The sequence below is a fragment of the Rhinichthys klamathensis genome, unplaced genomic scaffold, assembly GCF_029890125.1.
Source record: "Rhinichthys klamathensis goyatoka isolate OS25496 unplaced genomic scaffold, OSU_Roscu_1.1 h1tg000296l_1, whole genome shotgun sequence".
Classification (NCBI taxonomy): Eukaryota; Metazoa; Chordata; class Actinopteri; order Cypriniformes; family Leuciscidae; genus Rhinichthys; species Rhinichthys klamathensis.
Window position 1 is genome coordinate 1,404,321 of NW_026606815.1, and position 26,145 is coordinate 1,430,465.

Below are 26,145 nucleotides of genomic sequence, written 5' to 3' on the forward strand. Positions count from 1 at the left end.
GAAAATGTAAAAGTTTTGTGTAGGCTGTCAAAATACTCCCTCACCTTGCTCATCTTCCAAGTGAACATTTCTCTGAACTGCCACGAGTGCCACAGAGAGAACAACGCATGCAAAACCTGAGGTAAAATTAAATGATTTTGTTTTCCGCTGCAGATATACACTTTTGAAAATTATTTATTAATTTAAAAATGTAACATTAACTTTACCGTAATTTAAACGTAGCCTTTGTAAAAAATATAAAGCAAACATTAAAAAATGTTTTTGTAAATGATTAGTATTTCCAAGTCGACTAGCAGCAGCATCGTTTGATCGACTAGTCGGCTAGTCTCACACATCCCTATTCTAAACTGCTAACAACCTCAGAACAAACATGGTCATGTCCATGTCTGCAAACAAGAAATGTGTAAATAATTGAGTAATGTGAATAAAAAAAAAAGAGAGACAAAAGCGCCAAAAAGGAGAGAGAACAGCTGGGGTGTTTATTTCTGCTTCTTTAGCTCTGAGGAATGTACTACAGTGATACCCAAATTGATTTGTAACGTTGAGGCCCAGCCATTTCTGGCCTCCTTTCATCAGAGACAGAGGGGGATTGTTGGGGAAGAGAGAAACTAAGCTTACAAGCAATTTGCAGTCAAAACTAGGGGTGTAAAGATACATCGTTATATCGAGATATCGCAATATAAAAATGCAACGATATGTATCGTTTAGGGATGCTCATTTCGGTTAATTTTCCCGACCAACAACCGCCACTCGTTATCCGAGTATTAACCGTTAACTGATAAGATTATAAAAGCCTATTAATTTAAATAAAAATAAAATTGATGAGTGTCTGTGACCCATTAAAAAAAAAAAAAAAAAATTTTCACGGGTTTATTTTAATGTGCAAACAGCAGAACAGATCAACAACAGAACCTGGATTCACATCAAATTTTCACGCACTTGACAGTGACAACAGAGAAAAACAGAATAAAATAATATAAATAAAAAACATAAAATAGGCCTACACTAAATTTTTTTTTTAACTTAAATTAAGATGACAAAAAGAAATCACTGAATCCGTTTGAAGCTTTGAAAAAACAGTAATTTTTTTTCCTCCAGACTAACTTTCTTCGTCAAAAAAGAAAAAGAAAAAGGCAGAAAACACCCTCTCCGATGGCACAGATGTCCCGGGAATACAGAGATAACGTCTCGCTAGAATGGCCAGCTTCGGGAAGAGACTTTCATTTGCTTGTGGATGTTGCATTGTACTTGTAACTACTGCTGTATTTTAATACCGCGTAGCATATTTTGCAAGTAACTTCGTTGCCCTTTCTGTCGCAATGGTCCCACACAGTACTTCTTTTTGCTGCTCGCTTCATTTTGCTTGCTCAGCGAAATATGTTTGTAGGCACGTGTGGTTGCGTGTGTTAACAAATATAGGCTATATAGTATTTTTTTTAAACCATGCAGCAAAAAAAAATAAAAAAAAAATTTAACTGTTAAACCGTTTAACTGATATTATTAATCGCTCAATTTTAACTTTCGGTTGACGGTTAAACGGTCAATATGAGCATCCCTAGTATCGTTGATGGAAACGATATGATTTGCGATATAGAGTTAGTTTTATCCAAGACTCAGCTTACTGTATTTATAAGGTATTAGAGCTACATGATTAATCGCTAAAAGATCGCGACATCGATTCTTACACCCATACAATTCTCCTCTATCTAATAACCTTTGACAAAACCTCAGCGGAACATTCAAATCTGCGTTGGCCGATTTCAGTGATGCCGGTAACGCGTTACTTAGTAACGCGTTACTCTAATCTGAACACTTTTTTCAGTAACGAGTAATCTAACGCGTTACTATTTCCAAACCAGTAATCCGATTAAAGTTACTTATCCGAGTTACTGTGCGTTACTATTTTTGTCATTTTCTTTAGTAGAAATGATGGCTGATATGCGATATGAAACTGAAATGTGTGTGAGAAGGCAGAATCACGACACACCCCTTCCAACTCCCAGAGTTAGCTATCCTTCCCGTCCAGATCCAATGCTACCACATCTTTAAATTACTATTCGTATTATTTTAAGTTAACATAAAATACGTAGACCTACACCACAAAACTAGTTGAGGATAAATTCTTTCAAATTGGGCAATTCCATCGTTATGGACGTGACATTTGAGATAATAAACTTGAAATGTAAATTCTCAGAAAATGTATTTAATACTAATATATTGAAGCATCTGTTTATCCATATTCCCTTAATAAAGGGGTCCAGACATTAGAAAAATATCAGTCTACACATGCGTTTTATATTTAATATGAGGGAAATACACATCTGTAACGGATGTGACACAAAAAACTTTAACTTTTAGTTGGCAAAAGTACAAAAAGTAATACTACCCACCGGATGAAGAAGGGTTGGCTCTCCACAGAACATAAAATATTAATTTTGTCTTTTTTTTCGTGTACGCATTTATGAGGGAAAAACAATGTTAAGTGACAGTTCCCCGTTACGGACGTGACCGCTCTGAAAGCGGCACTGAAAGACTGCTTTAAAACTTTCACAGAGACATCAAACAGAAAGCACAAAGCCTTTCATTAAGGTGAATTTCGAATAAATAAAAAGTAAATATAGCAGACAATAAATCACGACACGGAGGCACCGGCGCGTGAACAACCGAAACAGCGTATAAGGTAGGCCTATACTTGCCTCACACACATGAGAAATATATCTATAGAAAGCTCGAAATGTGTACTTTTAAACAGAACAATTCAAAAAGAAAGAAAACGGACTGTTCTCTGCTTATGTAATCCGTATGAAATGTGTATTTCTCTCTGGCGCGTTCACTAGTGATCGCGAGTCAGGTCAAGAAAGACTGTCTTTTGTTTTATGTTTTAGAAAAACAAGTATTTATGTTCAGTTAATTCAAGAAAGAATGTCTTTATTTTAATTTTTTATAAAAACATATGTTAAGTGAAGCCAAGAAAGACTGTCTTTATTTCCTTTTTTATAAAAACATGTATTTTTTCAGGAAATAGTTTTTGGGTTTTTTTTAAGGCCCACTCCGATGAAAATCATGTTTTTCTAGGTGTTAACATGTTCTTGTGGCATTTTTCTGATGTTAGAGGACATATCTTGAGAAAAATAAGCTCAAAGTTTTATTTCTGAGTATTTCTACATTCAAATGGCTGTGAATCAGTAGCAGACGCTAAAATGCCGGCTAAAATAGACTGGAGTTGTGACGTAGTAACTCCACTGGGCGGGACCACAAGCCATATAATGTGGCAACTCTCTGTTAACTTAACTTCATCTGTGTTAAAGCGATGTAGATTATAATGTAATGTAATGTAATGCGTTTTACAGGGGCTTTTTTGAAGTTGTGTTTTGTGTTTAATTTTACTAAACAGCAGGGTCAGATACACACACACACAAGCCGTTGCATGTCATTGTGAACAGAGCTCCGATAGTGGCGCTGAAATTGGAACACATACTGTAACAAATAAGTCACTTTTCACCGTCTATCAATCGTCAAAACTAAAGTTTGGAGAACACAGACTGATCCCGTCAGTAATTACATCATTACATAATGAGAGAGGGCAGCCAGCCTCCTCCAGCCAAGCAACAGGCGACATTCGTGCATGTGAAATTCCGCGCTCGTTCAAGTAGACTTCCATACGCCGGGTGGCGACGAGTTTCGCCTGTCGTAGTCGTTTCTCCCCTCGTGTGTCAAGCCCATCACTCGTGAGAGAGTCAGTCAGTTTTTCAGATAGAGCGGTGACATTAGCATCATAATAATCCCGAAATTCCGAGCAATCCACTGATACTAAATATGTCCTGATTGATCACTGTGGGAGGGATGAAATATCGAGGCGAAGTTGAGCTGTTTTTGTTGCACCGGTAATGACAGGTTGGGGGTGTAAGCTAGCAGGAGAGACACAGCTCTCAGCAACGGGGAGGGTCGTCTCTGTGCCAACGGCTCCGCCCACAACGCAGAGGCGAATTGCTAATGAGCTACTGCCGCTCTGCTGAAGCGAAGTCCCAGAAAACGGCACAGGTTTTGTGATTTTGGCTAAAAATGTCATAATCATAATTTAAAGACCACTGGGAATGTTTAAAAATAGCTCAAAATATGATCGGAGTGGGACTTTAAAATGTCAGGAGATACATTGTTGTCGTTACTGTTAAAAAGGGATGTTTTCGGCAGCTGCTGAATGTAACTAATAAAGTAACTTGTAAAGTAACTAAGTTACTTTTAAAATCAAGTAATCTGTAATTTCAGTAATTTCAAAGTAACTGTAGCAACACTGGCCGATTTTCAGATTACAAATATTCAGATTATCTCAGAAGTACTGAGATAAAAGTTTATAGCTTTGATATAAACACTGATGATGTCTACGAAAGCGATCAAAATAGAGCAAATCCTTTTGAAAGTAACTTGGCGCTTCAAATAATGATTGTATCAATTATTTCATTACGCCACCAGTTGGAAACAAGTGACTTAAAAATATAGGCTATGTAATTGAATCATTCATCAAGAACTTCATTTAAAAAAAACTGATTCATCCAGCAATGAAACAAGTCAAGTATTTATGTTTGAGTCATTGAATCATTCATTCAAACATATTTAAAAAATAATTCATTCAAATTAATTAGACATTTTGATAGGGCTGCCCCCAAATAGTCGACTAAATATTAGTCGATATGAGGAGGGCTTGGTCGAATACATTTTCATTAGTCGGTTAGTCGCAAAAAAAAAATCACGTGAAAAAATTACGCAATCAGGGGCTGCGCAGTCAGTGTATGACATGACATCAAAGACGGAAACTGACGGAAAATATCGCAACCAGCATTTATATAGGCCTACAAGCTGCTGTCTTAGACTCACGTTTTAAGAGCTTGTCATTCTTTGACCAACACGAACGAGAAGATGCGTACTCCACAGTGTCGGATCTGACAGAAAGCTGCGCCAGAAAGTGATCATGACAGCATTAGCCCTGCAGAGGAGGGTGAGCCCGAACCGAAAAAGAAAAAGCAGGCCGAGATATCCATGCTGATGGCCATTGATGAGGAGGAGCATGCAGAAGAGAAGGATGAACTAAAAATGTACTTGGCAGATAAAACAAAGGTTGATTCGGGACCATTGGCATGGTGGCAAAAAAATTTAACATCGATATCCAAAGCTCGCTAAAGCAGCTAAACGCCTCCACTGTATCCCTTCCACATCCACTCCATCAGAGCGCATCTTTTCAAAGGCCGGCTTCATTGTGAACAAGTCGAGAAGCTCCCTTCTTCCCAACAATGACAAGCTGGTGTTCCTCTCACATAATATGAAAAAAAAAAAAAATCGAATTGAAAGCTTAGGTAAGAATGCTTAATTTCCTTTTTGTAGTGTTTCTGTTTGCTATCCGTAAGGCTATATAAAAAACGGGTATTTTTATAACGGGTAGGCTAGCTATACAAATAAATAAATATAAAAATATTATTTTTATTTATTCGTTTTTATATAATGCAGAAGTTGTTTTTTATTCTGTAAGAAAAATTAGTCTGATGTTTGCAATTTGTTGTCTCATCCGTCGTCTTAATGGCAGTTTGCGGCTTTGCTCTGATATTTTTCATTTGTATTAGTGTTCTTTAAAATAGCCTATTTGTTCCACATTTTGTCTTAAATATAGCCTAGTTGTTCTAAACAATTTAATCAAATACTTAGGCTGTTGATTTGTTTGCCGCCTTCTTTTTTATTCTAAGTTTTTTTGCGATGTGCCGTGCATTTATTAAATTGTTCGTTTTTGTTAATTTTCCTTTTGAACAATATACAAATTATATTAATTTAATTTTCCACTGTATTTTTATACCAAACAGCGTTTTTGCTACAGTATTATTTTGGTTTTTTTTTTTGCCTTGTTTTGTACTAGGCCTAAGTTACTAATAAGTTTATTTAATTTATTTTAAAGAACGAATTTTAGTTTATTTTATCCAAAACTGTTTTTTTTTTACATGTAACTGTTACAGTTTGTATTTTTGATAATATTATTAAAATGCACAGGCAGTCTGATTGCTGTTTTTATGTTATAATTAGCCTATAACGTGTCGCAAGCGCTGTATACTTTAAACGCTTTACTATTCTGTTTTAAGCGCTTAATTTTCATTTTGAACGCGCTAATATCACGCTTTAGCATTTTCTGTCATATGGAAGTGTTAAACTTCAACTTGGACTATACCTTTCCTTGTATATACGCAAGTTTTTATTAATATCATAAATGAACGATTATTCGACTAATCGCTAAAATGCAGGAGTGTTAGTCGACTAGGAATATCTTTAGTCGGGGGCAGCCCTACATTTTGAATAGACTGCAGAAATTAACATTTTGTCAGAACCTCTAGTAAATTACATGTTATTTTGTTTTGTTGTCTCTTGGCGGTTCAGAATCATGTGAGAATCTTGTCTTGTGGTGCAATCTCAAAGAGACACAAAATCTCTTTCTCGGACCTTTACCTTGACTGTTCCTTGCAGGTGGAATGACCTGCCCAAGTCAACTCGAGCTGCTAAATCCGTAACCATTTTCAAGAAATGGCTGAAGACACATCTTTTTCGGCAACACTTGATCCATTAATACTAACACTTTCTCTTTTATTCTATTCTATATCTATTTATATAAAAAAAAAGTACATGTACTGCGTTATATTAAACTGGGAAGGGTCATAGCACTTGTCCTATTGTTAGTTTAACTGCTTCTATTGTTCTCATTTGTAAGTCGCTTTGCATAAAAGCGCCGGCTAAATGAATAAATGTAAATGTAAATGAAACGAGAAAATCGTGATTCTCAATTTATCCAGATTCGTGCAGCTCTACAAGTATAATTCACCCAAAAATGTAAATTCTGTCATGTGGTCACCCTCATGTTGTTTCAAACCTATAAGACTTTCATTTAACTTCCAAATAAAAAATAAGATATTTATGAAACCCTCCATTTAAAGTCCATTTCTTTATTAAATGTATTATTTTTACAATGCTTTTATGAATTTTTTTGGATCTTTTAAGTTGTCTAATTCAAATCCAAGTCTTCTGAAGAGACACGATGGCTTTATATGATGAACAGATTTACAACGATGAGAGTGAGTAAATGTAGAATTAAAATTCTTGGATGAACTAACCATTTACAGTTTGGAAATACTCATTTTGAATGGGACTCCTCAAAGTGAAAGCGCAAACATGATTGAAATCATATCACATTGAGTTTGTAGTATGATTATTCAAAGTGTTTTAGATGGTTTATTCTTATATGTATAGTGCATTACTGGCGGATGAGGCGGGACATAGGGAGCACCGGGAGAGTCGGTGTGCGCGGCTTGTCTGTCCAAGGGGTCGTTTACACGACACCATTTTCAACTAAAAACTGAATACTTTTTATGCGTTTTGGCCGTTCGTTTTGGTGGCTTGAAAACGCAAATTTTAGAAAACGTGTTTCAAAGTGCAAACGTTGACGTCATGCACATGCACAGGCTATTGTGTATGTACATAATAATTTAGTCTATAGGCTTTTTTGCAAATGAAAAGATACAGATATTAACAGTAATAAATAAGGTGGGGGGCAAACGGACACCACAAGTGGTTGTAAGAATTATACAAATCAACACGATATAAAACTTTGTCATCATGAAAATATAAAGGTTCATTACAACGGACTCAAGGATGATCCATGTTTTCGAAGCCTTTGTGTTCAAATGTTTTGACATTTTCTTAAAGGGCCCCTATTATGCTATTTTAAAGTTTCCTAATGTTGTTTTGAGTCTCCTACAACAGGTTTACATGCATCAAAGGTAAAAAAAAACTGTTTAATTTCCTCATAATATACATTTGCACATCATCACATTTTCAATGATTCTCAAACGACTCGTCAAATGAATCAATCCCTCTAAATCCCTCCTTTCCGCGAGCTACTCTGTTCTGATTGGCCAGACAGCTCAGTCTGTTGTGATTGGTCTACCGTGTACAGCGCGTCGAAAACAAAAACGCCTATTGCCATAACAACGTCAGCTCTAATTGTCCTGAGGCTTCCTACACCGTAAACTAAATAGTAACGAACAATGGCGTCGATTTGACCATATTAATGCGAGCCCGAGTCCGATGATGAAACACTGGAAGAAATCGTTATTCAACCTGAACCTTCATCGCAAGGACGACTCGAGCAGGACGTTTCTCAGTGATACGCTACTCAGTCAGTTTGAGTGACATTATAAGATGTTGCAACTGTAATTCCTCACCATCAGCATTAACAAGTGCATGTCCATCAACAAACCGATTATTTTACTTCTACTAAATTATTTACCGAGTATTTTTCTAATATATTGCGGTGAATACGTGGAAACTGTATCAATAGCAGTGCATGTATGCAATGTACATTAGCCGATCACTAGAGTGAATGATCTGATGTAACAAACGTTGGTAACACAAATATTTCCTCAAAGTAGTTAGTACGACAGATAATCTGCATTAATAGACAGTTTTAGGTAATAGTGGCCCACAGCTGATCAACATAAGTATTTCAGTAAGACAGTGTGTGTTAGCCAGTTATCAGGAGACCTACACAATATAAAACTCTAAACTAAGTATTTTGAACACCATCTTTAAAGAGCAAGCGGTTAGCGAATCCTGCATTGAACTCCGAGATTTGAGAAGCAGTCGTCAGTAAAATAAAGGGAACACAGCAAAAGTTTAGGATTATACTGCTAGTATCGTGGTCAAGATGAATTTTAAAGGTGCCCTAGAATGGTTTTTTATATTATTTTATAATGTTTCCTGGGTTGCCCTTATAATGTTAGTATGTTTTTTTAGATCAAAAACAGTCATAATTTAGAAATAAAAGGCATTTTTCCTAGCCTGATTTTAGCCTCTGATTTGAAGGCTCTGTTTGAAGGGGCGTGTCTGCTGTGGGATTCAGTGTAACCGCGGCCACTGCTGTGATTGGCTGACATGCTTGCATATGAAATAGCTATGTATTACATGTGAAACTCTCTCGAATAATTTTACTACAGCTATTATACGTTTTTACTATTTCAGCTATCGAGATTAACGAATCGTGAGATGTTTTTAAAGTATTTAGATCTATTCCCATCACATAGCCTACAATGTTGCCGTGATGAGCATTGAGCAAGCAGATGATAGTCTGTTGATCGCGAGCATGAAGATCTTATCATTGCAATGCAGTTTCTGCACTCTCTCTAATGCTTTCACCAATGCAAACACGATGATGTAAATACAGTAAGAGCTTCGTTGTGCAGTAACGTGCGTCATTGAATTCATAACGAGTTTGGCAAGTGTCCAGATAAACTCGCGCTGTGTGGAAAGATTGTTCCTTGATCGCTTTCTGTATATAATTTGTTCACAATTTAAATACGATTATTTTCATCCTACTAAAAGAAACGATGTGAAGTTGTTATTTTAGTCACTGGCTTGACTTACTGATGCATAAACATTATTGAACGATTTTGAGAGAAAGATTACCTGTCTGAACTTGAACAATTACACATCAGAAAGTGTTGCTTGGTAGCTTGATCCGAGGCCAGCTCTGTATTGGCCCAAGTTGAGGAAACAGTCGTCGGTGAAATGTTTGGAAATTTGCAGAGAAAATAAAATTAACCCATTGTTTCTTCAGAGGCTCGGATGAAGGAAATAAAAAATACTTTTGTGTTCATGTGTACATCCTAACACTGAGCAACTGCTATGCTTCGGCTGCGCAGTTCCGCCTGGCATTGAACATGGGCTGGCATATGCAAATTCTTGGAGTCGTACATATTAATGATCCCGACTGTTGCGTCACAGTCGGTGTTATGTGGAGATTCGCCTATTTTTCAGGGGTGTTTTTCAAAAACGAGATTTAAGTAAGAAGGAGAAAACAATGGTGTTTGAGACTCACTGTATGTCATGTCCATGTACTGAACTCTTGTTATTTAACTATGCCAAGATAAATTCAATTTCACATTCTAGGACACCTTTAACCACTGATTCTTCACATGCTCGTCCTTGGGCAACGAAGAAAAAAAACTGTCTTATCCTTCACATTATAGAGCACAGCATCTTCTCGACATGATGCTGTCCAGTATCCACAGGAATCAGCTGCCCGTTTGAGATTCAAGTTTTCCCTGGTGTCTGCGCGCGCAATACGTGGGCGGGCAATATACTAATGTTTCGTCTTGACGTCACAACGGAACGGCTTATGACTCGTTTGAAAAACGATTCATTTAATTGACTCAGAGTCGACTCTTTAATTTTGAAAGACAATAACTTAATATACGGTGCACTTTCAGATTTAAAACTTTGTCGTATGTTTTCATTCACTTAGAGCTATGTTACACACTACATGAAAGGTCATTTTCAAAAATCCATAATAGGTGCCCTTTAAAGGAAGTAAAAAAGGACTTTATATCAGGTGAGAACATTATAAAACTGGGATTACAGTAGTGCTGCCGCGATTAGTCGACTTAGTCGACGTAATCGACACCAATTTTTTAGTCGACGTGTCGTTTTACTATTGACCGCATATTTATTTTTGGTCTCCCGTCTCAAACGGCTCACTGTAATTCACCTCCACACACCAGTCTGTGCGATGTGCGCGCCCTGCTGGTTAATCTGCCATCCTCTTCCTTCCCCCTCCCCCGCCTTCACTGCTTTGATATGAAAAATTGCGGAGGCAGGTGACGGTGCTTTCACACTCGGCTCGTTTGCTGCGGTCCGAGCCCGCGCGCGATTGTTCCCGGCGCCCCCGCAGCGTTGGTCTGGTTTCACACTCAACTTGAAGGAGAACTCCGGCGCAAAATGAACCTTTGGTCTAATTACACATTGTTACCTAGTCAACCGTTATCTGAGATTTGTTTTCATGATTATCGAATGTAAATAGTTTTATCTCTAAAAACAGTTTAGCCTATAAAGCTAGTATAACGCTAGTATATTGGGCATAGTGTAATGACAAATAAAAATCGCTTGTTAATACCACTAACAAGGCTCAAAATAGCCCCACACTAGCACGGTAGCATAATGAGGGTCCCTACCTTCAAACCGAAGCATTGAGAACTTTGTCAGTGTCCAGACAGTTTAATAAGAAGATATTTTAAACATACAGTCAACTTCGCGTATACAGGCAGAAGCCATCTTTGAAATACAGCCTTTACCAGTCGATCTACGAACGTGCATCTACGAAAGTGCATCTACTTTAGCCTACAATTCACAGTGATGTTATCAGTTATGCATTTCAAAAATGTACATATAAAAATGTACAGTAAGCTAATGTATTAATTTAAGGCAGAACAAAGAGCTAATTTAAGTAATGAATACATGCATGTTTGTTAATAGAGGATTAGATTAGGACTCTGACTAATATGGAATAGCCTAATGGAAATGCAGATACTTATGCTTAGATTGTTAATACATAATGTTTTTCAACAGGTGACATTTTATATTTTGGCCCTTCAGTTCAAAATAAAATGGACACAACGAAATGACAAACAATGTTTTTTTTTTAATTAGTCGTTTAGATTAGTCGACTAATCGAAAAATTAGTCGAAAGATTAGTCGTTAGAAAATTAGTCGTTAGTGGCAGCACTAGATTACAGTAAGTGTTTCTGGCTTTGTGAAGATGAAATTTACCCAGAAGACAAAGTAATAATACAGTATCATCAAGATTAACATCCTTAGAATGAAAATCGGACAAAAAAAAAAAATTATGTAATTTGTGTCTATAAGCATACGTGCGTCACAAAGTGACATCGCCAACTACTTTTCTGGCATGCATAATACAGCGTTATTAGTTGTTTTCACCGATCCGTGTGAACGGGGATCGTTTTGATAACGTTGTCATCTGTACAAAGAAAAAACGTTTCCATTTTTAGCACATCGTTTTCGTGTAAACGTACCCTAAGACAGGGGTTCCCAAACTTTTCCATGACAAGCCCCCCCAAATACCACTAGGTTCTGGCCAAGGCCCCCCTTTTGCGGGATGTGTTATTAAACCCATCGACAATACTATGGCAAATGTAGAAATAAATAAATAAAACATCTAGGTGAACATCAGATTATGTGATGGTGTTTGATACCAGACAATCAGAAAGATTAGAGATGCACCGATTACAATTTTCTAGGCCGATTCCGATTTTTCATTGAGTTTGACCTGCCGATACAGATTTCAGCCGATTCTGATTTCAATTTTTCTAACCACTTTACAGCACACACAAATATTTTTTTCTATATATTTTTTTTTTATAAAACACCATATACTTTTACCCAAACTGAATAATAAAAACAAGTTTAAATGGGTACATTTTCTATAAATATTTTGAGTCTTCATTTTCTTTTCCTACTCCAGTTCTTGTTATAACACACTAGACATACTAATTATGTGCATTTAAGGCACTTTTTGTGTGAAATCATATTTATTTTGTCCATCAAAAGTGTGCCTTCACTTTAATTGAGTGCAAAAATAGACTCGGCGCCGAAACCCCCGCTTCACTGCTGCTCACGCGACGCTCCTGCTCGCGGTGTGAATGCACTCATTGATTAACATGCACGCCGAAAAGCGCTGCTCACGCGCCGCTCACGCGCCGCTCACGCTTGCTGTCTGAAACGGCCGTAATTCATGAGGTTTCCTACATGTGCGTACGTTCCGTGTGCACGTGGGATGCTGATGTTGTGCAATGTTAATCATGCGGCACCCGAGTGCATTTGTCATGGCCGATCACGTGAAAATCGGCGAATTCCAGTCACCAGCTGATCAATCGGTGCATCTCTAAAATATTAGCATTAAAAGTATAATGTTGAGATAGGCTATGTAACAAATTATTATAATGCTATTTCATAACAATACTCATAATAATATAAATATTTTTACGTTTTTTACGGGGGGTTTTTCTTCCAACTTGCTGCGGCCCCCCTGGTGGCCCCCACTTTGAAAACCCCGGCCCTAAGACATAATATTATAATAAGATCCACTCCCTACGTCAGAAGGGGAGCGAAATCTGAAAATCCGAAAATTATTTTTTTGACATGCTTGCAGAGAAAGGCTTACCAAAACAAAATTACTGGGTTGTCACTTTTCACGTTTTCTGGGTTGGTAGATGCACCGGGGACCCGATTATAGCACTTAAACGGAAGTAGTCAGATATTCATGATATGTCACCTTTAATGAGTACTCTATTCAGTACCTGATTAAAAATCAAACTCCACTGCCCACAATCTGCAGACTGGCTCTGACTTTTGGCAATTAGTGTTGACTCTTCCAGATCGCGAGTCGGGGTGTAGTGGATTCGAGCCTTTAGGTTTTACAAGCTAACCGTTCGCTTAGCCTTTATTCTACATATAGCCTAGATTCAATGCAAATGTTTAATTATCTTGCAATTAATTGTATAATATATAAAGTAATATTTTTGTCTGATCAGACATTACAAACAGCTATTCTGTGGGGTCCAAGACAAACTCAGCTTATCAGGTGGACTGAATTGTCTATGACATCAGCAACGCATACTATTTGTGGTAAGATTTCAAAAAGCTATGGGCATTTACGCAGCCAATCAATAACGTGAGATCATCCAGCAGTAGAAACGCCCACTACAACCAATAATACATCCACTCTCTAGCAATAACACTGCTGTATGTGTGAACACCCCATGACACAGCACTCTTTATACAGAGGTGAACAATTAAGTAAGTTAGGTCTGGCTTTTAGGAGGAAGGAGGTAAACAGTGGAAGTTTTTGCAGGGCAAGTAAAACTTTAAACCACTGGCCGACCTGACCCAACCGGACCAGTAGAAAAAAAAATTCTTAGCGTCGAGCCCTGCAAGTACATGTCTAACTAACATGGGTTGTTGGTATTAATGTCCTACTGGTATTGACATTTAGGGATAAACAGAGGCTGTGTAAACCCCATCAAACCTGTTTCCTGTTTATAAAGTTTACAAAACACCTTTCTCGTTAAAGGGATAGTTCACCCAAAAATGAAAATTAGCCCATGATTTACTCACCCTGAAGCCATCCTAAATGTATATGACATTCTTCTTTCAGATGAATATAATCGGAGTATTAAAAAATGTCCTGGCTCTTCCAAGCCTGATAATAGCTGTTTGACTTTAGAAGTCCATTAAAGCACATCTATTCATGATTAAAGTGCTCGAAACGGCTCTGCTGGGGTTAATAAAGGTCTTCTGAAGTGAAGCGATGCGTTCGTGTAAGAAAGATATAATATCGACTAAAATAACTAGCTTCCGGCAGAGGGCGTTGTGCGTCAAAATTCGAGTGTTACTCTTTTGGCATAAATCAATGTTGTAGCGTATCTGGGCTAGTGCTGCCACTAACGACTAATTTTCTAACGACTAATCTTTCGACTAATTTTCCGATTAGTCGACTAATCTAAACGACTAATAAAAAAAAAAACAAGTGTGAACTCAACTGAAGGGCCAAAACATCAAATGTCACATGTTCAAAAACATTATGTATTAACAATCTAAGCATTAAGTATCTGCATTTCCATTAGGCTATACCATATTAGTCAGAGTCCTAATCTAATCCTCTAATAACAAACATGTATGTATTACTTAAATTAGCTCTTTGTTCTGCCTTAAAAAAATGTACAGTAAGCTAATAATGATTAATTTATGTACATTTCTAAAAAGCATAACTGATAACATCACTCTGAATAGTAAAGTAGATGCAATGCATTTTCTGTGAAAAGCGCTATACAAATAAATTGGAATTGAATTGAAAGAGTCTGGACTAGCCCACTATGAGTCGCGCTGAAAGCAGGCAGGCACGCAGTTATGTAGCTCGCGTTTACACCTGCGTGCATGGCGGGCCCGTGCCGCGGTTCGCGTGAATGTGAAAGCAACACGGACTCGGGAGCGCTTGTTCAGGAAGTAACCTGCCCATGCGTTTTAGCTGATTATGATGCATTTAGTTAAATAAAACACATGTAAGGGATGATAGTGTTGATGATTTACCTTGGATACGCGAGAGTTGAGTCTGCAGTGTATTCGCGCATTGCGCGTGCAATCAGGGCAACACATTTGGAAATCCACTGTCTCCTCAAAAGAGTCCGTTTGAAAAACACAATATATTGACCTTTGTTCTGTTTTCTATCATGCGCCGTGCACGTTTGCGATGGCATAAGATGCACGCAAACTCAACAGGGTTCGATAGAATTGAGTGTGAAACCAGACCAACGCTGCGGGGGGCTCCGGGAACAATCGGGCGCGCGCTCAGACTCGGACCGCAGCAAACGAGCCCACTGTGAAAGCTCTGTCACCTGCCTCCGCAATTTGTCATATCAAAGCAGTGAAGGCGGGCGGGAACGTGAAGGAAAATGATAGCAGATAAACCAGCAGGGCGCGCACGGCGCACAGACTGGTGTGTGGAGGTGAATTACAGTGAGCCGTTTGTGACGGGAGACCAAAAATAAATAGCGGTCAATAGTAAAACGACACGTCGACTAAAAAAATTGCCGTCGACTAATTTGCATGGTCGATTACATCGACTAAGTCGACTAATCGCGGCAGCACTAATCTGGGCCGCGTCAGGGTGAATCATGCATTCCAACACTGGGAACCGTTCTTGTCATGATTCTGCCCTCTTGTCATTATCTTTCTCTAGTCTCTCTGTCTTTTGCTTATATTACGAAGTCCCTTAAATGTTCGATCAAGCTACGAGCTTTACAAATTTGTCGATACTTAAATACTATTTTTATAAAACAGGAAAGTTAGTCCTCATGGCCAGAGGAATAACTTCTCTTAAACGTCTATAATAACTTTCATGAGGTTTGATGAAGATCGGACGATCAGTTTTGCTGGACAAAGCAGATAATTCGATAACAAATTGACCCCATGAAAGGTTATCCTGACAATCGATCTATTTTAGACAATTGACATATTAATGTTTAATTATAATTCGTTGTGATTGATTATTGATAGTACAATTGATCTAATTTTGCCTACCTGTATGGAGAACTGATTATAATTCGTTGTATTCAGATGTCCATACCGACCATTGGCAAATTATTCCCTTTACAGGTAATTTTAATCTATGTATGCGATTACTGGACATATTCATGACCAGTTATTAAAATTATATTCCCTTTATTTGAGCTAAAAATCACTACAATGTGTACGGCCGTATGCCGGAAGCTATTTTAGTCGATAAAGTTTTAAATATGGATATTTTTCTTACGCGAACGCATTGCTTCACTTCAGAAGACCTTCATTAACCCCCGGAGAGTCGTTTCGAGCACTTTAATCATGAATAGATGCGCTTTAATTTTATTCATCTGAAAGAAGAATGTCATATACACCTAGGATGGCTTCAGGGTGAGTAAATCATGGGCTAATTTTCATTTTTGGGTGCCATCCTTTAAACTAAGTACATGTAATTTTAGCTGTTTGCAGAAGTATATCAGGCCTGCTCTGAGAGAAATGGTGGTGCTATTAGTCTTGTGGTTCAGGATCTGCAGTGAACACACAAAACTAACACGTTAAGTCCAAAGTAGAGGGAAAGGAAAGTTACTGTTACAATTCTACTTTAGCACCATTCCTGTTATGTAGTTTGTTGGCAGTGTATCGTAGGCGAAGGTGTCTGTGGTACTGACCGTCGGGTGGCGTGTGGAGCTGAAGGTGTACTGCACTGAGTGTGGTGGGTAACGGCTCTGCTCGCTGCTGAAGGACCCCTGGCTGGGGGGAAATCCTGAACTGGACATGCTGCGGCTGCCTGGTGGGGTGCCGGAGGCTCGAAGGGGCCTGGAGCACTGCTACTCAATCACGGCCTCAACGACGGCATGATCGTGCTGTCAAACCACCTGAGGAAGAGAGAGAGAGAGAAGAAGGAAAAAAATATATAAGAACATTTCAAGAGCCAAAAATTCTGAAGGAGTCTTGGGTACAAAAAGTTTTTCATGGTCTCAGATCACAATGTGCGACCTATTGATGAAACATGCTGTGTTTTACAGGATTGCTAAGCAAATGTTCTGCTTGGTTTTCCAGAAAAAGTGCTGGCTTCTTAAAACCAACAACATCTGTCTCTTCAAGAATGACTCAATGCTCCATGGCTCTGCCTATCTGCAGTTTTTTTGTAACATTTTGAGGCTTAAAAACCCTTCACATTCTTTACAACACAAGGAGCCTTCTGTAAAGTAAATCTATGATCACCTCCATTTATGTACACCATCTAGAGATGGTTTGTCACCATACCAAAATTTCAGTAGTCAAGACCAATATCGGTGAAATTTCATGGTTCTCTATACAACCCTCTACATTGCGAGTAAATCACTCGCATATGCGACTAAATCTTTACTCTGTGCGACTAAATAATGTCTATCATTAGCCATTGGCTAATAAATTCTCAGATTTTACTCGCCTGTGTGTGTTAGAGGCTAATTAATATCCATGAACCCAGCAGCTCATCAATCCTTGGTGCATTGTATGTATATATTTTTTATTAGTAGTAGAATCAGTAGTAGTATCTTTTATTAATAATTACTATTATCTTTTTTTTTTTACAGAAACACTGAATGACCAAAATTATCTTGAGCACAGTTCAAATGACAAATATGCATTCATACATGGTTACCAAGTTTTAGTTCTAATTACTAAAGTTCTATCATTAAATAGTGCTTGATTATCATAATAAAATGCTTGACTGACTGATGTTAAGAGTGTACTTCAGATATTTAAAAAAATTTGCTGTTTTAAAAATTTAAGCTGATTTAGTGGAATCATATATATATATCTGTCTGGCGAGTAAACTAAAAAAAAATTACTAGCGAGCCAATGGCGATTCTATTGCCAAGGTGTGCGTAGAGGGTTGCTATAGCACAACAATATTCAAAAGTAACTAATATATTGAACACACTGTTGTGAATTAAAGTTAAATATTCAAAGTGTAATATTAGAAACCTCAGCGTTTCCCATACATTGATTTATTTGTGGCAGCTGCCACAATATCAACATTGACCACCTCAACTAGATTTCAGTGCTTCCCATTCATTAACTACACTCTGGCGGCCAAAAACTATAGATTAAACTTCTCATGATAACATAAAAGGTCTTTAATGTTGTGTTTTCCGCCATTGCTGTCAAAAAAACACTAAAATTGAAAGCTCGATAAGGCTTTGTGTCCTTGTCAAATTGCAAAAGACTGTCTGACTGCGCAAATAGAAGTGCGCACTCCGCTCACGCGATCAGCTCCGCGTCCGAGTTCACAGTGAATTAATGCAGTGAACTCCATCTGTGCATGTGTCAAGTTAAGCGTGCATTTGGGAATGTAGCGGGCACCAGTTAAACATTATTTTCACATTTGCATAGTTGACGATTACAGCATTTCACTAGATTTGCAATGAGACATGTAGGGGTGGGCGATCTGACGTTTTTATATCGTGAAAGATCTGTAAGACGTCCATGATCTACTTTTCAAGCGAATCGTAGAGATCGTGATCTTCTATGTCCTCATAATAGCTGGACTTTTATTTTGACGGCTCTGAGAACGGCAGCGCCTGAGCACACAGCGCTCACATTTGCCGTCTTCATTAGTTATGGTCTCGGTTTAACAAGTTTAACAAATCTTTAAATATCTAATAAACATTTTAATTTCACAAACCTTGCAGGCTTAGGGCCGTTACAGTCAACGCATCGGTACGCATACGCGTCCACAAGGCTATGCATCGCTACTAGAGCCCGACCGATATATCGGCGGGCCGATATTTTAAAAAAAAAAATATATTAAAAAAAAAATGCGGGTGCGGTGATTCATGTAAGGGTGGCGATGCCAATAAAGCACATAAAAGCTGTCACAAAGAACTGGCAAAAGTAATGATTGTGAATACATCAAATATAGCAAGGAGACATTTTAATTGTTTATTAATAAACAAGTGTTTTCAGTCAGTGTCGCTGCAAAGTTGACGACGCTGACTCGCGATCTTCAGTGAACACGCCAGAGAGAAATGCACATTTCATACGGATTACAGCAAAGAGCAGTCTGTCTTTCATTTTGAATTGTTCTAGATAAACTTCTGTAGATAATAAAGGTTCCATTTATTAAAGTCTAGTTGACTACATTAGTTAACATTCTATTAATATTAGTTTCTATGCGGATTTACTCCATGACAAAACAACCCCAGTCATTCTAGAATGATTCATTCTTTCCAAATAGAGCTATTCAAGTCATCTGGTGAAATTGTTTTTATATCGCAGAAAAATAAAATATCACAATGTCATGTTTTACCAATATCGTGCAGCCCTAATCCTTGCTATGCGTTTTCTATACAGAGATATCGACATCAGTAAATATCGTATCGGCCACAAATTTTCACATCGGTGCATCACTAGTATTAATGCATGTAAAAATGCACAGTACAGCACATATATGATTTTCTGTTTAAACAGAAAGGTAGAATAATGCAATGATGTAAAGTAAGGGTGACATGGATGTGTGCACAGCATTTTTGGACTTACTGTCTCTTACTGTCTTGTCAAAGCACACCTGTTGACCTTGGGCTCAAAGCCCTTGCTATCTGTGGGTGGACAGCATCCATCTCTCCTGACTCACGACAGCAAAATGCAACAACAGATGCTACTGAAGGGGTAAGTGGTTTACTGTAGCAAAGTCCACAATCGTTTCATTATCATAGACAAACTGTAAACCCAATAATAGTTGGGCCATTCCAGTGACCCCACAAACACTTCTATTCCTCCATTCAAATCAATGCATTATCATCAGAGCAAAAGCAAGACTGTTCCATACAGGTGCATGCATTACCATTTTACTTAAATATTAGCAAGAAAGCTTCAAAAAGCTTAAATATTAGCTTTTTGCATTACCCTGAAATTTTATGTTAATACCTTTTCATATCAGGTCAAAAGGTCAAGGGCATTTATTTGGCTTTCAGATCACAGGTCACGCTTCAGTACACACTAATAAGCTCTGTCCCACGTATCAACACGAGAGTCTGTTTGCATACCCAAATCAGTCAGCAGGAATCTCCATAACTGAAGCTGGCTGAGTGCTCCTCAGCTCGGACTGTGTGCGGATGGGATTTTCCATACACACTTTAATGCTTATCTGTCAGAGCATGGACAAAAATACAGCCTAACAGGAGGATACCTATTGTTTGATATGTCCCCACTTCCCTTATATATCTTTTAACTCTCTTTCATCAGGTTCAACCCGCCCCTCCATCTTCTTGCATCCATTCATGCCATAAATTCAACCTTTTGTCATCACTTACCCCCCAAATATGTCTCAGGCCCCATCCACACTACTGCGTTTTAGTTTAGAAACGGATAATTAAAACGAATACGATCTCCGTCCACACCAGCGTTTTAGCTGCATATTAGAATTGATCTCCGTCCACATTAAAACGACTGAAAACGCGGATCACGTGACCATTCACCAACACTGGGCATGCGCGTGCCGGTGTAAACACAACTTCATTGATAAAATTATCCCACCATGCTCTGGGTTAACCCCATACTGATATAAAGATATATGCCATGACTGATGACACCCAATCATAGAGCCGAGCGTGAGCCTCTACTACGTCATCGTTTCTAAAGTCCTCCGTTTTGACCCGTCTACACTAAAACGCCCTCCGGAGAATCAAAACGAAAAACGGATCGGCAGCGTTTCTAAACTTCTCCGTTTTGGGTCTCCGTTTTTGCCGTTTTAGTGTGGACGGGAGGTGCAAACGTAGCAAAAGGTCTCCGTTTTTAAACGAAAACGCAGTAGTGTGGACGGGGCCTAAAGCACTGCATCTGAGGGAGATGAGTCAAGCCAAGGTGTTCAAACTTCAAAGGTAAAATAACTTGATAACTTTATTTTACATAACAGCCATTAATGCAACGAACATTTGAGTTGTACTGTTCTGGAACAGTGTTGTAAATAAATCAACCACTGATTCCTAATTGTGTCCACTTTCGGAAGCCCAAATAAAGTGCTGCGCTTTTGCATAGAAACACACAGCGTCTCACAATATGGTGGAAACAACACTACTGATAACTGAAGCCACACCTTCTTTCTTTGTGCATGCATTTGGGCGGCATTATCCAAATATTTCCACCTAGTGACGTAGGTCGGTGAGGTAGAATTCAATCAAGGTGTTTTAGCTAGATCTAGATCTGCCTTCTCTTTTAGATAGAATACATGTTTCTGTGGGAGACATTGAGCTATGAACAGCTACATAACACACTAAAGAAAAAGGAAAACATGAAAAAGGAAAACACTCCCTTAAATTAAAAACTGAAACTCCTTAAATTATATTAACTTCTACAATATAACTTTTATTAGTTATATTATAATAATTAGCTAAATAATTACAGCTCTGTGGAAATTAATTATCTTCGCGAGAGAAGTTCTGTGTAAACGCACAGATAAAGCGCTCTGATAGCCATTCATACCAATCAAACAGTCTCTCATTGCACTTTAATCACTTTTGTGAAGTTATGCACCTTTTTGTGCATTTGATTACTTTAAGTTTATACTATTTATGTTGTATATCTATTTCTAGTGATTGAAGTTTAGTGTGTGTGTTGATGGTGAGCGACTATTTAGTACAGCCGCATATGTTTTGGATATGCATATGTTATGTCTCCCCAAAATGCAGAAAAGCTCAAATTTATAAAGAGAATCCTGCCTTAAATACTTAAAGGGGTCATATAATGCCATTTTCATACAAGTTAATTTGATTCTTTAGGGTCTAAATGAAAATTTTGTAATATACTTTAATTAAAAATTCTCATTAGTATTGTAAGAAAACACTAATTTTACCTGGTCAAAAACAGCTCTGTTTTCAGCACGCCGTTTCAGTGGATATGCCTTTAAATGATAATGAGCTTCGCTCACTTTGTACCGGAGTCGGACCCGGAATAAGATGACGGCCGCAAAGAAGTTCGACAATTAAGGCTCGAACAGGACATTTCTGAATGGTTGGTTAACATAATGTCACTTTGATCTATCTTTGTGTACTGGCAGGGTAACGTTAGTAGGGTCCATCGTGTGCCTAAACGTGGGATTATGAATTATATTGAGAACGTCGTACATAGAAAACATGCCGTAATGTACCCTGAGTGTAAACCTGTAAACCTAAAGCTGCATTAATCGTGAAGCGTGCAAGCGATTTGCAAAGATTAATATAAAGGTTAATAAAACTGTACACTCACTTTTTCTGGAGGTGCAGAAGGGACATGAATATTTGGTACCGATTCTTTTTTCAGGAGCAGCTTCTTAGCAAAACCAGCTTTATACTGATCGTCGTTTATAAAGCAGTCTGCGAAAAGATTTGCGAATCGCGCAAACATGAAAGCATTGACGTTGCTCGTGGGGAATATTCCCTTCGAAAACGAAACTCAGCCACTCCGTCTTCAGCGGTTCAGTTTGGTTTATTGAATACGTTATAATCAATAAATATGAAATAGTGTGATTTCAGAGAGGTTTGACACTTAGGCCTAATTGAAGACAACATTATGTTAACCGAGAAGTTTTTGTATACTGACCAAAAGAGAGAAGTAGGCTACATCCTGCTAATTCAGTGGTGAGAATTTAATTGTTGTTTTTATATATATTGTTGTCCATTTATCGAACTTCCATACCTCTTATATAGTAATTATATATTACTATGTATCAATTTACTAATGCTCGGACACACGCGGTCTCTCTCGCTGTCGATCGCGGAGTTCGCTTCTCTTTTATCCCGTCCGGCGCCTCATAGACAGACGCTGTGTGTGTGTGTGCGTGTGCGACAAGACGGAGTAACACACTGTCACAGTGACAGAACACTGCGTGTTTTAAATAGCGTAAAAAATAATAATAATAATAACGAAACGCATTATGTGGCGGCCGGTGTTGATTCTGTGGCGCACCGCCACGAATTAGTCTGTGAGTGGTGGGAAACACTGGACTGTAACCATGCTCTCAGTGTTTGATTATTAATGCCTGTGCATCACGCGAGTTGGACACAAGAGGAAAAGGTTAAGTTCAGCCTCGATTTTGTATCGTCATTAGTAGTGTTATTTTAACATTGTAAAGAGTACCAAATTGAACAAAACAATATAACTACAAAATTTGAATTTATGAATATCTAACGGTATTCTCGGTCTCGCAAAATCCATATCATGGTACAACATAATACCGGTAGTCACGTTCATACCGGTATAGCGCCCACCCCTATGTGTTCGTTATTACACCCCAGAAAACAGAACACCACAATCCCTTAGACGCAATTCTGCTCCAGCGTATCAACAATGACGGACTATGATGACAGCTCGTTTAGGGCGGGTCTGTGTTGAAACGCTGCTGTCAATCAACAACTGTGGGAGGGGCGGCTGACCGTGTGACGTCACACGGTCGAACGGCTCGATTTGAGGCAGGGGAAAACATATAAGGAGATTAAAACAAAAACACTGGATAGATTTTTATCATTATATGATGGTTGTGTACAGGCACTGCCAACACACATTTCAGTACAATCAACTTGTAAAAGTGCATGTACCATTGTATGACCCCTTTAAGTAGGACGTAGGAAGGAAGGACACAAATACTCAGCACTAGCAGAATAATATTCCTGATCATTTTTGTATCAGACTACTAATTTTGTTCATTTTTGCAGTGTTTCTATTTGTTTTTGTCCTCAGTCACATATTGGACAATGTTTAATTACACGTATGGGTTGTAATTGTGTTCAGTTTGACATTAAGTCTTGTAGGCTCTTTAATAAGCCAGAGTATCCGAATAGTGTTTTGCATAAGCACTGTTTTTAAAGGCCTAAAAACTTAAATTAAATTGTTCATTGTAAAATGATCATGCTTGTTTATTTGATTCTCAAATAAAACAGCAATCTATAGCATTACTGTAAAATAACATCTTTGGTACTTATCTGGAGAAAAAAAATAACACTGATGTTGTTAATATTAATTCTGTTGTTATAAATAAAAAGATGCAACTGGGATTATTAAGCTACTCTAAAGTAATGTGTTTTTTATTATGTAGGTGGTTTAGAATTGTCCATGCTATTTTATTTATTTGTTAGAATTATTTTTACATGCCATTACCTGTTTGTTTACCTTATCAATTTTTTTTAAAGACACTTTAGTGACACTGAGTGCATTATATATTTTTGCACTCTTTCAGACTATTTATTGATGTAGAAGTGTGTTTTGTATGCAAGGAGGGAGTGAAATTGCAGAAATTACAGTATTTAAAAAGTGCTATAAAACAGTTTGTTCACTTCAATGCTGTTGTTGTAACTGTCAAAAACAGAAATAGAACAATAAATAATTATCAGTTCTGTATATCGGTTCTGTATATTGCATAAACATGCAAATAATTGCTATCAGTAATAAAAAAAAATCAATATATCTCTCTAATTTTAATGGCACAATGGGAACAAAACCCCCCAAACTTACAGTCAACGTGGCAGCTTGCCTCTGAGTATTTTCCGGTGCTTGCTCGTTCACTAGCATTACCGTGCCACACTTGGCCACAGACACGGCAGCACAACAGTTACATGTCCTGTGTATCACTCCACTGTCCCTCAGCCAGCACATAAGGCAACAGCAATGATAAATGGGGGGAGGGGGGTTCTGGCACTCTTTACAGGCACATTGTATCTCTCCTGATGGCAAGCCTAATTAAGTTGCAAGTAGAGCCGCAAACAGAGCTGGGTTCTGCTGCAGGGTCGGGAGAGAGAGAGAGAGAGAGAGAGAGAGAGAGAGAGAGAGAGAGAGAGAGAGAGAGAGAGAGAGAGAGAGAGAGAGAGAGAGAGAGAGAGAGAGAGAGAGAGAGAGAGAGAGAGAGAGAGAGAGAGAGAGAGAGAGAGAGAGAGAGAGAGAGAGAGAGAGAGGTGCTGGATTCACCAGCATTGCTTAATTTTGAGCTGCAAGTGTGAATGGCAACTACTTTTCTTACCTTCTGCAGTTATGAACATGCTCACTGTGAACTTCTGCCTTTATGCCGGTGCATGTACTCTGCACCCGAATTAACAGATCTGAAAAATATTTCCTGAAACCGTGTTCACAGGGTTTCTGGGTGCTAGTCGACATTTTGACATGCTAGAAGTTGACACTCACCAACAACAAAATGTTGCAAGTGACTAAAACACTCAATCTCATACTGGAAGGTACTTCCCCCTTCAATATACAAGTACTAAAATGAACCTGTGAGCACAAACTAATTTAGATGTTATGCACATTGAATTTACAGGGGTGCATCCTACACTAAAAGGGGGAAAAGGCACATTACACACACACACACATATATATATATATAGTCTCTTTCTCTCTCAAAGTTTTTTTCTTTTTAATCTCAGCATTATAGTCAAATATATATATATATATATATATATATATATATATATATATATATATATATATATATATACATACACATACATATGTGTAATATGAAATATAAATATCAGAAATACTTAACCATAACGCTGAGATAAAGGAAAATCCTGTCTAACAGACTGTTTATCTGTCCTAAGCAAGTCAATGCAATATTTATAAGTACATTTGAATGTCTCTGGTAAACGTGTGTCATTAAAGTATGTATTATCTTTCAGGTTGATAACTTCAACAGACTGTTGCAAAGAACTGTCATCAGTTGTGAAACGTATATAGGTGCACAAGTCCAAACTTTATGTAATTTCCAGGCAGCGAAACTGACATACTGAATACAGTGGGTTTCACATTCAGCACTTGTTATTCTCGTTTCAAGCATGATTTTAGACACTAACGTTACTCTGTTTTTTTCCATGCAATAAAAGGATAAAACATTTAAGGAAACCCGAAAGTATAAGAAGTCTCAGCTCATGTGTGTATATTACGGAGCAGACTTCAATGATGATTTTCAGCAATAAACTCCTGGCTGTGGTATAAACTCACACTGTAATGGCGTTAGCCAGCAAGCTAAAATTAGTTAATCCGAGGAACAACATTTAACCGGAAACCACAAACAAAATCTAAATATCTCGGGGAGACAGAGATGTGAATCAACCTCATGAGAGATCACCTAAATCAATATGTAGTGTAAAATGAGACGGGGGAGAGTTTAAGGGAAACATCCGTTAGCTTAATGTTGCACCTTTGCATTCAAAACTGCGTCGCCATCTTGAACATACGCGCTCAGGTCTCACGAGCCTGCGT

General features: G+C 38.0%; 1 protein-coding gene across 11 annotated transcripts in view; it reads right to left on the reverse strand.

Annotated features, from left to right (window-relative positions):
• ncor1 (nuclear receptor corepressor 1) overlaps positions 1-26,145 on the reverse strand; it is a 119,858-nt gene that overhangs the window by 93,329 nt on the left and 384 nt on the right. For all 11 annotated transcript variants that reach the window (XM_056270052.1, XM_056270053.1, XM_056270055.1 and 8 more), the window contains exon 2: positions 16,605-16,811. In XM_056270052.1, the coding sequence (XP_056126027.1) occupies positions 16,605-16,712 (108 nt within the window). In that variant the 5' untranslated portion in view covers positions 16,713-16,811. The remainder of the gene's footprint in view (positions 1-16,604; positions 16,812-26,145) is intronic.